The 18,314-nt window shown below is 49.1% G+C and overlaps 1 protein-coding gene across 2 annotated transcripts in view; it reads right to left on the bottom strand.

Annotated features, from left to right (window-relative positions):
* The window catches only part of LOC144805972 (NACHT, LRR and PYD domains-containing protein 12-like), a 443,316-nt gene that overhangs the window by 108,213 nt on the left and 316,789 nt on the right, over positions 1-18,314 (bottom strand). For both annotated transcript variants that reach the window (XM_078672434.1, XM_078672432.1), the window contains one exon: positions 14,799-14,969. In XM_078672434.1, the coding sequence (XP_078528560.1) occupies positions 14,799-14,969 (171 nt within the window). The remainder of the gene's footprint in view (positions 1-14,798; positions 14,970-18,314) is intronic.

Here is an 18,314-nt window from a genome sequence, read left to right on the forward strand (position 1 = left end):
AATTATTGACGAGCTTATTGTTCAAGGAGTGGTTGTAGAAACTGACTCCAATGTATGTAATTCTCCTATTATTCCAGTCATGAAACGTACTGATCCAAATGCACCTCCAGTATATCGATTAGTGATTGACCTTCGAGAACTTAATAAATGTATCATTCCTCAGTACCCAGTAGTCCGATATTTCTTCCTTATTGACAGCCATTGATTCTGAAGCCACGTTTTTCACAGTTATCGACCTCAAGAACGCATTTTGTAGTGTCCCAATTCATCCAGACAGCCAGTTCCTTTTCGGATTCTGTTTAAATGGAAGGAGCTATAAATTTACACGAGCTCCTCAAGGTTTCACAGAAAGTCCCAGCATTTACAGTCAAGCACTTAAAAGACAACTAGACAATATTCACATGCCAACTGACACTGCCCTGCTCCAGTATGTCGATGATCTACTGATCACAGCCTGTTCTGAACATGACTGCGAGCGTGCGTCACTTACAGTCTTGTATTTCCTGGCCGAGATGGGGCACAAGGTGTCCCGTTCCAAATTACAATTCTGTGTCCAGCAAGTGGTCTACTTGGGACACTTACTGTCCAAGAGGGGTAGGCAGTTGACACCTGAACGTATCCAGTTAATAGCACATCTTCCACAGCCCAAGACCCAGAAGGAGGTACGAGCTTTTATCGGCCTCACTTCTTATTGCAGACAATGGATTCCTCAGTATGCATTTCTAGCCAAGCCACTGATACAGTTAACGACACAGGAGGCAGCCGTATCGACTGTCCTCCCTTGGACCGAGGAACATACACTTGTTTTTAATGAATTAAAGAAAGCTTTATGCCAAGCACCTGTTCTAGCAACACCGAACTACAGTAAGCCTTTTACACTTTTTGTCACAGAACGTGAAGGTACTGCATTATCTGTTCTCACACAAGATCAAGCAGGACAATACAAGCCCTGTGCTTATTTTTCTAGCACATTAGATCCAGTAGCCCAGGCTCTGCCTGCGTGCCTCAAGTCAGTCGCAGCCACCGCACTAGCTATCAGACAAAGTGATTCCATAGTATTAGGACACTCCCTGACAGTACAAGTTCCACATTCCGTGGAAGTTCTTTTAAACCAAACACAGACTCAGCACTTGACAATTGCACGTTTAACGGGTTATGAACTGACACTGTTCCAGCCACACATAGAAATCAGACGCTGCAACGTTTTAAATCCCGCTACACTGTTACCGTCAGTTACTTCCAATCCTGCCACACATGACTGTGTGGAAGTTGTTAACACCATGACCAAGCCAAGACAAGACCTGACAGATATTGCATTACCTGATCCCGACCTGACACTTTATGTGGATGGTTCATGTATGAGAACAAGTACAGGAGAGCTAGTAGCCGCGTATGCAGTGACTACTGAAACTGAAGTTATAGAAACACAGCGTATTGACACCCTGTCCGCTCAAGCAGCAGAGCTAGTCGCTCTGACCCAAGCCTGCATACGTGCCAAGAACCTGAAAGTTAACATATACACAGATTCACGTTATGCATTCGGAGTTGTACACGACTTCGGAGTGCTCTGGCAAGAAAGAGGTTTCATGACTTCTCATGGAACCAAGATTCAGCATGGTCTCCTTATTCAAGCTCTGTTAGAAGCAATACATTTACCGACAGCTATCGCTATCATGAAGTGTAAAGCACATACGAAAGTCACTGATATTATTTCCCAAGGTAACGATCTAGCAGACCGAACAGCCAAGCTTACAGCTCAGACTCCAGACATTCCAGTTAACGCGACACTGACACACACTCCAGATCAGACTACTTGTATGACAGTTAAGGACCCTACACAAGATGTCATAGACATACAGTTACATGCTACTCCCGAAGAAATCAAGAAATGGTCCGAACAAGGAGGGGTCCAGACAGATCAAGGATGGTTGACGAAGGGAAAAGCCACATGGTTTCCCCCCGACTCAATGGTTCAAGTCATCATTAATACCGCACATAGTCCTGCACATTTAGGAGAAAAAGCCATGTTAGACAGTATTCAGAACATTTGGTTCAACAAGCATTTACGAGCTGCAGCCAAGCAGAAAGTCCGTACCTGTATGATATGTTGCCAGTTCAATCCAGGTAAAAGTGTCCCGGTGGAACAAGGTGGTTTCCAACCTCCTGACCACCCTTTTGAAGTCCTCCAGATGGATTATATTCAGATGGAGCGATGTCGAGGTTTCAAGTATGTCCTCGTAGTTGTATGCGCTTTGTCCAGGTGGACAGAGGCATATCCAGTCCCAGATTACACAGCTGTGACCACTGCCAGGCAGTTGGTTCGTGAGTTCTTTCCCCGCTATGGACTCCCTAGGGTCGTGTATTCAGATAACGGCCAGCCATTCTCATCCGAGCTGATGAAACAAGTTTCCCTTCTGTTAGGGTACCAGTGGAAGTTCCATTGTGTACGCCATCCTGAAGCAGCCGGTCTCGTAGAGAGACATAATCAGACTCTGAAAATCCGCCTTGCCAAAGTATGTAAAGAGAAAGGTGTAGACTGGCTCGTAGCCCTGCCAGTTGCTCTATTCTATATGCGGATGGTTGCACATTCCAGATCAGGTCTGTCCCCGTATGAGGTCGTATTCGGCCGCCCCCCAAACATGTGGGGTACACCTAGACCCCGAAAGATTACCGATGTTTCCAGTAATATGCTGACAGATTACCTAGCTTCCTTGATGTCTGCCCTACACTCTTGTCGTTCACAGGTTGCCGCCGCATTTCCAGACAATACCGAGGTGAAACCGCATGAAATCGTTCCAGGGGACATGGTGATGGTGCGAAATTTTTATCGTTCAAGTCCGTTGGAGCCCCGTTGGAAGGAGCCCCGCCTCGTCCTCCTCACCACCCGGACGGCTGTGAAGGTGGAAAATCGCAAGGGGTGGCTACATATGAGCCACGTTAAGAAGTTTCATGGAGTACGAGAAAAAAACATTTGCTAAGGACTGCCTTATTCCGAAAGAGTGCCTAAAAACAGACTCTGAACTCAAAGTTCCCCTGTTAGAGAAAACTCCGCAGCAGGAGTATAAAGAGAAACTCCGGTCTAGTAAAATAAGTCAGCCAGTTTAATTGTCTAAGTCCCTCTCGGGTGAAACGGTTAGACAGGTTCCTGACATGTATGAGATAGACCCACACAGTGAGAGAGTTAGTCAAAACTCTAAAAGATGTATCGTTATTCTATGTTTTCTTATGTTTTTGAGTCTTATGGTTTCCTGCACAAGTTATGCTTTCCATTTATGTTTTCCAATTTCTCATGTAAATATGCTTTCCAACGCTACAGTAGAGCACACATTTAGTGATCTGCCTCCTCACGAGTTATCCTATCGTCTTGCTATGCGAAATAATACGTTTATCCGAATGCTACATTATTCACACCAGACCAGCAATGCCACTAATTGTTGGGTGTGTGGTCGACTCCCCCCTTTCCAGACACCGAAGGGAGTTCTGCCACTCTTTCCTTATCCGTTTTCACATAATGGTTCGTGTGGAGCATGGTCCACGTTAACGTCATCCTCAACTGATATGTCCCTTCTGAATAGAACATGTTTCCCAGACAAGCAAGGTCTTCCCCATAGAACAGGGTTAGATCTAGAAAATGAAGTATATGATTTAGGTAATTATTCCTCGAATTTCATGGTCCTGAATGTTCAGTCCGATACTACTCCAGATTTGCCTGCTATTTCAGTATTACCAGTCAAAGGCGAATTATGTGTCAGAAAGAATGGTTCCGCACATGTAGGACATAGTGATTGTACTACTATTGTCGAGTATAGTGACAGTGGGAAATCTATTTTCAAAGCCTCACGTCATTCTTATTTTGTTTGTGGTCAGACCGCATATGTTCGTCTGCCCCTCGATTGGGATGGAACATGTTACATTGCCTTCCTACTGCCACCAGTTTTTCTAGCCCCATCTGATTATCATAGAAACACACATCTAGTACACCTTAGACATAAAAGGGAGATCGAGTCCCCGATTGTCGATCAAACTGAAACTACTCTAGAACAGTATCAAGACTTCAATAAAGGTTTCTTCTTCTTTATAGGCCCTGTCCAGAATAGTAAGCTAATACGTAGGTTAACCAGAACCCTTGAAGCAGTAGTGAATGAGACTACTTCCGCTCTAGGTAACTTAACTGAAGAGCAATCTGCTATGAGATTTGTCGTGCTCCAAAATCGTCTCGTTCTTGACGTCATACTGGCCGATAGAGGAGGAGCATGTAGTCATCGGATCTAGTTGCTGCATTTTCATTCCTAATAACGCGCCGTCTGTTTATTCAGCTATAACCAGACTTCATAAAATTGCCCATCAGTTACACCAGAATCCAGGCACCTGTACATGGTCCGGTTGGCTCTGGAGTATAATTTCTGCCTGGGGATGGAAAGTATTGTCATTCCTGGGTATAGCAGTAATGATCATATTCAGTTGCTGCCTCTGTTTACAATGTGGCCCTGCGATTTGCGGCATTTGTGCTACATCCTGTATTCCTAGTCCTAAGTCCCGTTCCAAGACAATTCGAGACGAGCAAATGATACTGTATGAAATAATAGATGGTATCATGAATATTGATGTTTCCTGATGGAAACGTAGGGCACAAGGAGGGAATGTGGAAAAGTAAATTTTGCCATGTTATATGTGCCTACGTGTTCCCCATCATATGTTATATGTGCATGATCAATATGCATATGTATCCCCTATGATCGATTAAAGATGCAATTATAGTTGTGTCCAACTCCAGTATGCCAGTTTCCAGTTCTCGTGACAGCAACGAGTATCAGACCTATGTTGCCACGTTTTCCAGTGTGCACGTTAATTCAGAATAATGTCCCCGTTTCTAGGCCTCAAAAGGGCCCGGACACCAGATTCAGCTCCTGTCTCCTGTCTCCTGAACCCTCTCCGAGGAGCGATGCAGCCCCCACCTGCATTCCTGACCCTTCACTTACTTCCTGCCTCACAGTGCCCGGCCCGGCCTGGCTCTGCCTGCCTGCCTGCCAAGAGTATGTTATGCTTCCAGTTATCAGTCCAGCCCTCCTTCTCTGCATTCCTAAGCTACTGAATCGCATCAATAGTTTCAGTCATAGTCTAGCCTTTCTGTCTCCATGTTAGAGAAATACTGTATTAATATTCATGGAATATTCCTCGCACACGCAATACATGTAGAATAATGTATGCACCAGCCTTAGTGTCAAGTAGCCTTTACCCCGATAACTTTTGGATTCTATCAACATGTTCTCTAAACATCAGATACTAGATATGGTTAGGTACATGTCGCTCTGACTCCGCAGACTTTAGTCTCCTCTTCTAGTGCAGAAGTCATAGCCCCCAGTTCTCCCTGGTAGCACGTCATTGCCCGTTTGCGCGCACCACTAGGTCAGAGGTCCCGGCTCCTCAGGTAGCCCCCTCCATGTTTCCGCCCCATTCATGACACTTCTGTGACGTTTACATCACATGTCTATGTACACGCCTCTTGTTACACCCACTTTCTGCCTTATCTTTCGCGACTGCTACACGAAACGCCCACTGCTACGCCTACTGTATTGAATGTAATGTAATTGCTTTAGTATATATACTAATGCACTGTTAATGTGATGTTAGCTTTTTGCCCATTCCTGCCCCCGGCAGCTGCCGTCCTATTCCCATGCAGGTTGTCCCGTTCCTGTCCTTTATGCCTGATTAAAACCTGCTGACTCAAGATAGCTCAATAAATAAGAGTCAGGATTCGAGGTATCTGTTTATATGAGTATCCTGAAAAATAGAACCGGTATTTAATTATTTATTTACCACAGTTGTCAGGATAATCTGTGGCACTGGCTCCTGGAACAGTCGGCCCTTGCAAAGGTTGTGTGGAGTCCACCAATGCAGAGAGTTGTATGCCCGACTGGTAACCAACACTAGGTCTGTTAATGGTCCCTGAGCCTGTGTCCACTGATTTGCTAAGCACTCCTGGAGCGGACGCATATGTAACCGTGCGTGAGGGACTATGAAGATGCAGGAGGCCATCATGCCAATCAACTGCATGAACACTCTCGCTGGAAGTGAGTGTTGTGGTCTGAACTTTTGGATTAGAGCCTGCATGCTGTCTATCCTGACTTGGTTTGGTTGAGCCATGGCCGTCAGGGTATTGATCGTCGCACCTAGAAACTGCCGGACATGTGCCGGCTGAAGATGCGATTTTGGGTAGTTCAACGAGAACCCCAGATCGTGAAGGAGGTGAATGGTAGTCGACATGTCTGCGGCGCACTGTTGTTCCGACTTGGCTTGAATGAGCCAGTCGTCTAGGTAGGGGTAGACATGGATGTTCTGCCTCCTGAGGTGCGCTGCTACTGTCGCCAGACACTTGGTAAACACTCTTGGGGCTGTGGTGACTCCGAATGGTAGGACCTTGAACTGATAATGCCTGCCTTGGATAGTGAACCTGAGGTATTTCCTGTGGGACGGGTGTAGTGGTATGTGGAAATAAGCATCCTTGAGGTCTAAGGTTGCTAAGAAGTCCCCTTGGTTTAGCAAGGGAAGAATCTGTTGCAGCGTAAGCATATGGAAATGTTCTGACAGTATATACAGGTTGAGGGGACGCAGATCCAGAATGGGTCTGAGGGATCCGTCCTTCTTTGGAATAAGGAAGTACAGGGAATATACCCCTGTGCCTTCCTCCCCCACCGGCACGAGCTTGATTGCGCCTTTTTGCAGCATCACCACCACTTCCTGCTGCAATAAGTGCAAGTGCTCTGCGGACATAGGTCGTTGCCTTGGTGGAATGTTGGGTGGAGTGGATTTTAACTCTAGACAATAACCATACTGGACAAGTTGCCGCACCCACCTGTCTGTTGTGATGTTTCTCCAGACGGGCAGGAACTGCTGTAGTCTCCCCCCGACAAGTGTTAAGTGGTCGGGGGGCAGTGACAGAGTCACTGTTTGCTCGGGGCAGAGGAGCGGGAGTTGTTGTTCCCTCTGCCACGTCCTCTGGTGCGGTTTCCTCGGTAACCCCCCTTGTTCTGTTTGGGGTACGAGGATTGTGCTCCACCTCTAGAGAATTGTGATTGTTGACCCATCTGTCCTCTGGTGACTCCACGTGCACCTGAGCGACGAAAATTGTTACCACGAAACTGTTGTGATTGTAGGGCCCCCATAGACTTAACAGTTTCGGTGTCTTTTTTAATTTTTTCTAGGGTGGTGTCAACATCTGGACCAAACAGTCTATCTGGATTGACTGGCTGATTAAGTATGGTTGTTTGAATGTCAGGTTTAAACCCCGATATGCGGAGCCACGCCTGTCGTCTCAGCATGACGCTAGTGTTAATGGCCCTAGCTGCTGTGTCTGCTGCATCCAGTGCACACTTTATGGCTGCGTTGGAGATCAGTTTTCCCTCTTCTATAAGTAGCTTGGTGCCCTCTTGAAACTGCGAAGGCAGGTGTTCTAAAACCTTCTCTAGGGTGTCGTAATGCGCCCTATCATAACGTGCCAAGAGTGCCTGTGTATTTGCAATACGCCAAAAATTGGCAGCCTGTGCAGCTACTCTTTTGCCTCCTGCCTCTAGCACTTTGGACTCCTTATCCGGGGGAGGAGCTTCACCCGTTGTTTGGGAGTTGGCCCTTTTGCGGGCATTTGCGACCACCAGGGAGTCAAGCGGCAACTGTCCCCGAATGTATGCAGGGTCTGCAGGTGCTGGTCTGTACTTCTTTTCGATACGTGGATTGACCACTCTCGCCCTGGTAGGTTCTTTAAAGATGTCCGCAGCATGCTTGAGGACCCCTTTGAGCATAGGCAGTGTCTTTACTGTTTTTTCAGAGACTGAAAAAGTGTCAAATAGAAAGTCTTCTTCTACTGGGTCAGCATGCATGTCGACATCATGATTAGCAGCTGCCCTCTCAATGAGTGCATGAAAACCTGCAGAATCTTCTGTTGGGGATGCACGTGCACTGAAAGGCTGTGGGTCTTGCCCCACATTTTGGGTGCCTTGGTCACCCATGTCATCATATGAATCTGGCTGTGCATCTGGTTCATTGATGGGGAAGGTGTATTGGTCATCTTCATCATATCCCTCACCCTCAGTGTTCTGGGGAAGGAGTTGGGCTCCTTCTTGGGGGAGGCTGGATAGGTTCCATGAGGCCTGAAGCATCCCGAGGAAGCCTTTTCTTCTTCAGGGGGATGACATAGGAGTCCACTGGCTGTAAAGTGATCCTCCTCTTGTAAAGGGTCAATTTGCCCGTGTCTGCGTCGATAAAACGCTCAGAATCCTCTTCTGAGTCGAGTACCCGACTTGAAAGTGCCCCTGCCGTAGAAGAATCCGACTTCTTTGGCGTCGATTTTGTTGAAAAGGCCTTCGGCGCCTCTTTTGGCGGCAGAAGGAAGAGAAGTTTACCCGCAGGTTTTACCGGAATGTCCATCGGCTGTGGCGACGGCATCGGAGCCGACGTAGCAGAGGCCTTCTCCCTGATTCTTTGTAGTGAAGAGGCGATGGGGGACGCGTCACTTACAGTGTCCTTTGGCGCAGACGAGGAGGTCTTGACCTTGCCCTCGGATCCGACGTCTTTCTTTTGAGTTTTGGATGTTGATGCCCCAGCCGCCGACCCAGAGTCCTTGGACCGATGCGTGGATGTGCCAGCCTTCGATCCGTGTGATTGTGCCGGGTCCGTCTCCACCACGCGTCCGGCTAACGAAGTCCCAGTCGGAACCGGAGCCGTGCCGCTGGCCTTGGAGGGCTTTGACGGCGTTGCAGCGGTTGACCCGTGCCGACCACCCTTCTTAGAGGATCCCTCCTCTGGCGCCGTTTTGGACCCTGTGGAATCGACAGATTTCTTCGACTTCTGTGGACCGTGGGCCGACTGAGTCGATGAAGCAGCGGGTTTCGGCGTTTTTGGTGGGACGGCCGCCATCTTAGGGACGCTTGAATCCATAAGTTTCGGTTTCGAGTCGGCCATTTTAGTCGTAGTCGATACCGTAGGTTTCAGTTTCGATACGGGCTGCGCAGCAAGTATGTCCGTGGCCGGGCCTGAAGGCGGGGCCGTGGCTTGCGGTACAGGGTCTTGGGTAAGACCGACAGGCGATCCCGTGACCCGATCTTGAACTTCGTAACCTTCGGGGCATAGCTCGTCCCCTGAGCTATCTTCCGCGGCCCCATAAATCTCTTCGACGTCCCCTACCTCGTCAACGTATTCAAGGCCTTGACCCACGACTCCGTCGTCGTCTTCCGGATCTGCCTCGACCTCCGTCTCGGGCGGGGAGATTTGAAGATGATGGCTCTGGTCCTCCTCTTCTTGGTCGCCGAAGATGTTTTCTGGATCCGGGGCCGCTTGTCTGGCCTCAAGGCGCACCGCGCGCCGAAGCTTGAGTGTCTTCTTTGACCTGAATCTTGCGCAGGCCATGCAGTTGTCTTCGTTATGGTCTGGTGAAAGGCATTTGTTACAGACCGGGTGCACGTCAATATGTGGGTATTTGGACCCACAGAGCGGACAGTACTTAAACGGACTCCGCTCCATGCTGAAAAGTTGCGGTCGTGTCGCGATGAGAAGGCCTCGATGTCCGAAGAGTGAAGAACGTCGCTGATTCCGACTCCAAGATACGGAAGAACTCGAGACCGTGCGCAAACAATACCGACGCAAAGAATACAAGGCCTTTTGGCCGTAAAAGCTAGTTTTTCTCGGTTCCGACAGAGAGACGTCGAGACCGCATCCGAACCCAATGGCGGAAAAAAAACAATCTGGGGATGGAGCCGATGCCCATGCGCACTGTAGTCCAGGGGAGGAGCCACCTATCTCAGGATACTTCGAAGACTCTTCCAGGACAACAATGTGCGATCATCCGGACCCAACACTAGGCGGCGATCTAATGCTAAGATATGAATTTAGCAGCCCACATGCCTCGAACCTGTTATTCTATTCAAAGACACACGAAGCTGCTCTTCGTGGCCTCATTGTACGAGTTAAAGGTTTGCGCCGCTGTTGCGTCACAAAAAGTGCAAGGGGTTCATGAATATGCCACTCCATCTCGCCTGGGCATGTAGTTGTGCATGGCCGTACATGGCAGTGTGATGGTGTACAATTGTTTGTACTTCAAAGCCTGCACCCCCGGGTATTCCTGTGAGACTCTCTGGATGCTGATTGTTTTCAGTGGAAGGGGAGGGCCACCGCCAGTCCCATCAGCCAGCTCACAGTTCTTGGCCCTCTTTTTCTTGAGCATGAACTTCAGGTCATGTAAATGTAAATGTAAATGTATTTGAGCTTGTAAAGCGCACTGCTAGCCGTCCGTAGGTTTCCTGGCGCTGTATAACTCTGGGGAACCCGAACTGGTGTTCCCTGTGGGATGGTCCCTGCTGGGAGTCCCCAAGGTGAAGCCAGGCATCCCCGGCATTGATGGGGCCGTTGTGGAGATTAGGCAAGCTAATGCCTAGAGTTGCCGAGTGGTTCAACTCTGATTATCCCATCAGCCATGACCTTCAACTAACTCTCAGTGAATTTAGGCATTTTCTGTGGTGCCATGGTGTATGATGTGGTAAGTGATTGTGGGTGCTGAAGTGTGAGTGGTGGGTGTGGCAGTGATGTGTATGGTGGGTGATATGTAGGGGGGTTAGTAGTGCAGGTGTGGTAGTGATGGTTGTGTTGGTGGTGATTGTGTGTGCTGTGTTGTGTTGTTTTGCCTCTCCTCTCTGGTGTTTGCCCTTCTCTTCTGAAGTGTTGCAACGGTTTGTGGTCAGGGAAGGGGCTGGTTTTATATGTTGGTGGTGATGTATGTGTGCTGTGTTTTGTTGTTTTGCCTCTCCTCTCTGGTGTTTTCCCTTCTCTTCTGAAGTGTTGCAAAGGATTGTGGTCAGGGAAGGGGCTGGTTTTATACTCCGCTATGTACGTGTGTCCAAATGGCTTATTGGTGTCAGGTGTGTTTAGTGTGTTGTCCTGGGACTTATCTTACTTTTTGCCATGTGGTGGTGTCATTGGGGTGTGTTTGTGTTTGGGTTGGGGGCATGACTAGTTTGCTGTGTGCACTTTTTTGCCTTATTGTGGCTTTTTTCATTCATTCACCATTTTATTCACAGATCGTTAAGAGGTGGCTGTGCTGCAGCTCTTCCACTGGCTCTCCAATTACTCCCTGTGTACGCCCGCAGCGGTCAGAAGTCGTGGAACATACTGAGGGACCATCTGGGATATCCCAATTTCCAGCACGGTGTCTCCCCTATAATGGCTGTGGGTTGGTGTTCTTCCGCTGGGAATCCGACCGCCACAGACGGGGTTTGACCATCTCCGCCCGCTACGGTTGTTTTTTCTTGGCCCCATTCCACCGCGATCGGTGTTTTTTTGGCGGTTGATTTTAATTTGGCTGCCATTTTTTCACCGGTACGGTTATTTTCCGCTTCCATGGCAGTCACAGTGGTTTTCCGAGCGCCATCCTAATAGGCCACTGAGTTTGGTTAGGATTTCCGGAATTCTGGACTTATAGCCTTTTATGCACAACAAACATACAATCAAAATCTAGTGGAGAAAATAAGTGAATTTGGACCAAACATTACTAAAAGGCAATAGAACAGATGGCAACCTATAAAAACATGATGTCTGCTGGCTAAGACTAGGGGGTTCAGTAAGGGTGTCAATTTTGGATGCTCCGATGATAACGTAACCACTTTAGAAAGATTCCTAGGTGCTCTGCAGGGACATGGGAAAGGAGACAAGCAAACCTTGTGGTGTAAAGGTGAAAGACTGGAAAGGGGCTACCTTGGAAACAATGACGTTTAATGGCTATCAGTCTGGAGCCTGATAGCCCTTGATCCTCGCAGAGGGATGAGGCCACCGGAGAAACAGACGTTTAATGATGATCAGTCTGGAGCCAGGCGAGCAGCCCTTGATCCTCGATGAGGAGTGGGCTTCCTTGGAAAACAAATGCTATTGGACGGTGGGTGGTTGGAGAGTCGCATCTGTAGCTTCATGCCTGAGGGAGTTGGTAACACTCAGACTCCTTCTCAGACGGTGAGTTAAACAACAGTGCCCACACTCTTATGCAGTGTTACGTGGCTGTTGGATAAGCCGGACGTGTTGGGCCGAGAACGAGGACTATGTTCCCGCTATCATTAAGAGTGATGACAATGTCCATTGCGGTGTAGAGTTTGATGACCATGCTCCCCACGTCATTGGTCAGAGGCCAGGTTTTCCTGTCCCTTATCAGGGACATACACAATTTGGGAATTAGTGGGTCACTTTCTTCATTCCTGTTCTGTCTGCAGTGCTCCAACCATCTCTCTTCCCCTGGTCTTCAGGCTCATCCATCTTTTTGAAAGGGGCCTTTTCATCAGGGTTTTTGGTTCGGCTGCAGCGGACGCCTCTTTTGATGAGGTCCTGCTGAAGAGTGGAGTCAGCCGAGGGATGGACGGATGCTCAACAGTTAAGGCCGGGGAGGCTGTGCGAATTGTGATGCTCGGAAACATCTTTCCCAGTGACCCCCGTGGTATTGTGGTGATTACAGGGAAGATGTATTTTATTTCAATCTTGAGAGTTTGATTGCGTGAGCCTTGTCTGGTTGGCTCTTGCTTTCATTGCTATCTTTCGTGTTTTAGTTGGTTTTGTCCTCACTTTTAATGCCTTTCATTTCTCAATCTGTGTCTTGTGGTTATCAATAGCCAACCTTCGGGATTCTAACAAGGATATCAGATATACTTGCGGCTGCTCAGACCTCCAGATTTTTAATCAGCATCTATCGCACCCACACTCTGAACTGGGAATTTTTTCAGCAGTGCTACACTCCCGGTGGCTCTCACTCCATCGTGTACTATTCGTGTATCACCCCCTGGGGCAGTCATTGTCTAAGGACAGCCTTGGAGATCACTAGAGTGTGTTACAACCACAGTGGTTTTTGCCACCTTTCCTAAGAATTACCTGCCACAAATGTCTAGTCTTTGGATATCTTAGTATTATAACAATGTTTATTTGAGATAAAATCCATAAAACACAGCCAGAGTACATCATGTAAATAATCAAACATGCATTTCATTTAACAAAAAACTATAAAATCCAAACACTCATCATAGTCCAAGGCACAGCAGGACTAGGTCATGAAACCATTTTAAAACCAATAAACTCAGCGAAAAATGAAAATACTTTGGAATTGCTCAAATCTTGCTACTTGTGGGCAAAATGTCTTCCATACGATCCACACAGAGGTGAAAGATTTGTCCAGACTATGAGGGTGAGACCGTCTGAACACGCCACTCTCTGAGGGTCCTCGGGGCTCCTCAGTGTTGCCCAACCCCCCAGCTGGAGGCAAGTCTGTAATATTATCAGTGTCTGAACTCCAGCCAGGACTGCAGACTGCTGCCCACTCGGTACTACAGGCATTTGTCTAAGCATCCTTTGCAGCCTCAAATCTCAGTGTCAAACATGTTTGTGTTCATATGGAGCAGCGGTCATTGAAAGCTTCTTCGAAAGTGTAACTTTACTGGACACTTGTAGGAAGTGTTCTTCAAGCACAGTAATAACTTCACCAGAAGATAAATAAATACAGCTCTGCTTGACTGTGTGATGCCGAAATGATAACAAAGGACATGTGCGTGGCAAACGTCCATTTCAAACAAGATGGATGACAACCACTGACTGAGGCCCAATGAACACGAGCCAGGAAGCACACTCTGGTGAATGCTGATGCTCCTAGTCTGATGTCACTGATGAGACCTCTGAGCACCGACCTACACGGGGAACAGAGAGTGTACTGACCCATGCATGCCCCAGAGTGGGGGCCCTCTCACCCAACTGCATGTGCACCACCCCCTGCTAGATGCCTTCTGTTCATGTTCATGGATGCAGCAATCACATGACAAGAGCCAACAATCTGCTGCAAGGTCCAGGTAGGACCACATCCCACATTTAACATCCCACATTTAACATCCCACATTTAACATCCCACATCCCACATTTAACATCCCACATCCCACATCCCACAACCGTTTTGTTGAGGCTCAGTGCAAAGTCGCCCTAACAGGTTTAACATTACATAAAAGTGGTTTGTTTTGATTTGTACTCTTTAGTTTACCTGGAAGAGGAAGTGATCAATTGCTACACACTTGCAAATACTGAAGTGTGCAAGATTTCCTACAACCACTACTGAACGACGTGGAAATACCCAGTGAAGTATGGGAAACAGAAACCATTTTTAGGGCTGGCGGACATTTTCTTTCCGTGCAAAGTATTCAATATTAGTGAACTATCACACACTGTACTTTGTGAGAATGTCTGTGGGGAAGGGGACTTCAGAAGTGCGCGAATCATTTGAGAAATCGTTTTAATTGAAAAGGGGATTCCTAGGAACTCAGTGTTGGGTGATGGAAGACAGCTGTATTGACAGAGAACTGGGGTAAAGTATGAAAGAATGGCTTTGTAGAGACCTCAAGCGAAGGGTCTGGTTGAGAGTAAACCCAAATGAGAAGGGAAAGTTCAGCAATCGAGAGCGAAAAGGAATCTTGAGAAGACGATTTAGGCAAACACAGTGACCCCTCACTCTAACAGGGTGGATCGCTTTGGTGTCACTGAAGAGCAGGGAGCCGGTCCCTAAGGAATCACTGATAGGATGTGCCTGAGGTGTCAAGGATCAAAGCATCATCAGGGAATGACTCAGACATGCATCCTTTGGGGACATTAGTCTGTTCCATTCTTGGGGTGCTGGTACTACCAATCCTCCTGCAAGACAAACGTGGAGGGCAGAGGCTGTGCTCGTAGTAGATAAATATAGAGGAAAACAGAAACTGCAGATGGTGCAGAAAATCCCCCCTCCCCTGGCCCATGTTTCTTACTTGATCGTCTGCATCCGGGTGTCTCGGTGCTTCAGGGCCTCCCAGAGCAGGTATGCACCAGCGTCACCCAGGTCATTGTGTCTCAAGTCCAGGTCCAGCAAAGAGCAGTTGGAGCGAAGGGCGGCGGCCAGAGCTGCACAGGAAGCACCGGTTATCGAGCAGTTATAGAGGCTAAGAAGGTACAAGAAAGAGAAAGAGAGGGGATTAAAACATTAGCAATTCTAAGGATTTAAAGTATTCAAAACAAGATCAAAATAACCAGACCAGCAGCTGTCATGGCCAAGTACTCTCAGATCCGAGGTGCACAAGAAACACTTTAACTCCTCCCACTGTCACGTGGCTGGTCAGTCAGGGGCTGACAAACTTTCTCCTCTAGTAGAGAGAATAGAAGGAGAATCCGGTCCATTGCACAGACATCCTCCTTGTAACACCCCCGGCTACAGTACCGATGCTTGGTGTTATAGTACTGGGTCTCACAGGGCCGCCCCCCAGGTTCAGTACCGATACTTGGTGTTATAGTACTGGGTCTAACAGGGCCGCCCACCCAGGAACAGTACAGATGATTGGTGTTATAGTACTGGGTCTCACAGGGCCGCCCACCCAGGTACAGTACCGATGCTTGGTGTTCTAGTACTGGGTCTCAGAGGGCAGCCCATCCAGGTAGAGTACAGATGCTTGGTGTTATAGTACTGGGTCTCAGAGGGCAGCCCACCCAGGTACAGTATGGATGCTTGGTGTTATAGTACTGGGTCTCGGAGGGCAGCCCATCCAGGTAGAGTACGGATGCTTGGTGTTATAGTACTGGGTCTCAAAGAGGGCAGCCCACCCAGGTACAGTACGGATGCTTGGTGTTATAGTACTGGGTCTCACAGGGCAGCCCACCCTGGTACAGTACGGATGATTGGTGTTCTAGTACTGGGTCTCACAGGGCAGCCCACCCTGGTACAGTACGGATGCTTGGTGTTATAGTACTGGGTCTCACAGGGCAGCCCACCCTGGTACAGTACGGATGCTTGGTGTTATAGTACTGGGTCTCAGTGGGCATTCAACCCAGGTACAGTACGGATGCTTGGGGTTATAGTACTGGGTCTCACAGGGCAGCCCACCCAGGTACAGTACCGATGCTTGGTGTTATAGTACTGGGTCACAGAGGGCAGCCCACCCAGGTACAGTACGGATGCTTGGTGTTATAGTACTGGGTCACAGAGGGCAGCCCACCCAGGTACAGTACGGATGCTTGGTGTTATAGTACTGGGTCTCACAGGGCAGCCCACCCTGGTACAGTACGGATGCTTGGTGTTATAGTACTGGGTCACAGAGGGCAGCCCACCCAGGTACAGTACGGATGCTTGGTGTTATAGTACTGGGTCTCACAGAGGGCAGCCCACCCAGGTACAGTACGGATGCTTGGTGTTATAGTACTGGGTCTCACAGAGGGCAGCCCACCCAGGTACAGTACTTATGCTTGGTGTTATAGTACTGGGTCTCACAGGGCGGCCCACCCAGGTACACTATGGATGCTTGGGGTTATAGTACTGGGTCTCACAGGGCAGCCCACCCAGGTACAGTACAGATGCTCGGTGTTATGGTGCTGGGTCTCACAGGGCAGCCCACCCAGGTACAGTACAGATGATTGGTGTTATAGTACTGGGTCTCAGAGGGCAGCCCACCCAGGTACAGTACGGATGCTTGGTGTTATAGTACTGGGTCACAGAGGGCATCCCACCCAGGTACAGTACGGATGCTTGGTGTTATAGTACTGGGTCTCACAGAGGGTAGCCCACCCAGGTACAGTACTTATGCTTGGTGTTATAGTACTGGGTCTCACAGGGCAGCCCACCCAGGTACAGTACGGATGCTTGGGGTTATAGTACTGGGTCTCGCAGGGCGGCACACCCAGGTACAGTACGGATGCTTGGGGTTATAGTACTGGGTCTCACAGAGGGCAGCCCACCCAGGTACAGTACGGATGCTTAGTGTTATAGTACTGGGTCTCACAGGGCAGCCCACCCAGGTACAGTACAGATGCTCGGTGTTATGGTGCTGGGTCTCACAGGGCAGCCCACCCAGGTACAGTACAGATGCTCGGTGTTATGGTACTGGGTCTCACAGGGCAGCCCACCCAGGTACAGTACGGATGCTTGGTGTTATAGTACTGGGTCACAGAGGGCAGCCCACCCAGGTACAGTACGGATGCTTGGTGTTATAGTACTGGGTCTCACAGAGGGCAGCCCACCCAGGTACAGTACTTATGCTTGGTGTTATAGTACTGGGTCTCACAGGGCAGCCCACCCAGGTACAGTACGGATGCTTGGGGTTATAGTACTGGGTCTCGCAGGGCGGTCCACCCAGGTACAGTACGGATGCTTGGGGTTATAGTACTGGGTCTCACAGAGGGCAGCCCACCCAGGTACAGTACGGATGCTTGGTGTTATAGTACTGGGTCTCACAGGGCAGCCCACCCAGGTACCGTACAGCTGCTCGGTGTTATGGTGCTGGGTTTCACAGGGCAGCCCACCCAGGTACAGTACAGATGATTGGTGTTATAGTACTGGGCCTCACAGAGGGCAGCCCACCCAGGTACAGTACAGATTCTTGGTGTTATGGTGCTGGGTCTCACAGGGCAGCCCACCCAGGTACAGTACGGATGCTTGGTGTTATAGTACTGGGTCTCACAGGGCAGCCCACCCAGGTACAGTACAGATGCTCGGTGTTATGGTGCTGGGTCTCACAGGGCAGCCCACCCAGGTACAGTACAGATGCTTGGTGTTATAGTACTGGGTCTCACAGAGGGCAACCCACCCAGGTACAGTATGGATGCTTGGTGTTATAGTACTGTGTCTCACAGAGGGTAGCCCACCCAGGTACAGTACGGATGCTTGGTGTTATAGTACTGGGTCTCACAGGGCCGCCCACCCAGGTAATGTACGGATGCTTGGTGTTATAGTACTGGGTCCCATGGAGGGCAGCCCATCCAGGTACAGTACAGATGCTTGGTGTTATAGTACTGGGTCTCACAGGGCAGCCCACCCAGGTACAGTACCGATGCTTGGTGTTATAGTACTGGGTCACAGAGGGCAGCCCACCCAGGTACACTATGGATGCTTGATGTTAAAGTACTGGGTCACAGAGGGCAGCCCACCCAGGTACACTATGGATGCATGGTGTTATAGTTCTGGGTCTCACAGAGGGCAACCCACCCAGGTACCCTATGGATGCTTGGTGTTATAGTACTGGGTCCCATGGAGGGCAGCCCATCCAGGTACAGTACAGATGCTTGGTGTTATAGTACTGGGTCTCACAGGGCCGCCCACCCAGGTACAGTACCGATGCTTGGTGTTATAGTACTGGGTCACAGAGGGCAGCCAACCCAGGTACCCTATGGATGCTTGGTGTTATAGTACTGGGTCTCACAGGGCCGCCCCCCAGGTTCAGTACCGATACTTGGTGTTATAGTACTGGGTCTCACAGGGCCGCCCACCCAGGAACAGTACAGATGATTGGTGTTATAGTACT

The sequence above is a fragment of the Lissotriton helveticus genome (assembly GCF_964261635.1).
Source record: "Lissotriton helveticus chromosome 1_1 unlocalized genomic scaffold, aLisHel1.1 SUPER_1_unloc_37, whole genome shotgun sequence".
Taxonomy (NCBI): domain Eukaryota; kingdom Metazoa; phylum Chordata; class Amphibia; order Caudata; family Salamandridae; genus Lissotriton; species Lissotriton helveticus.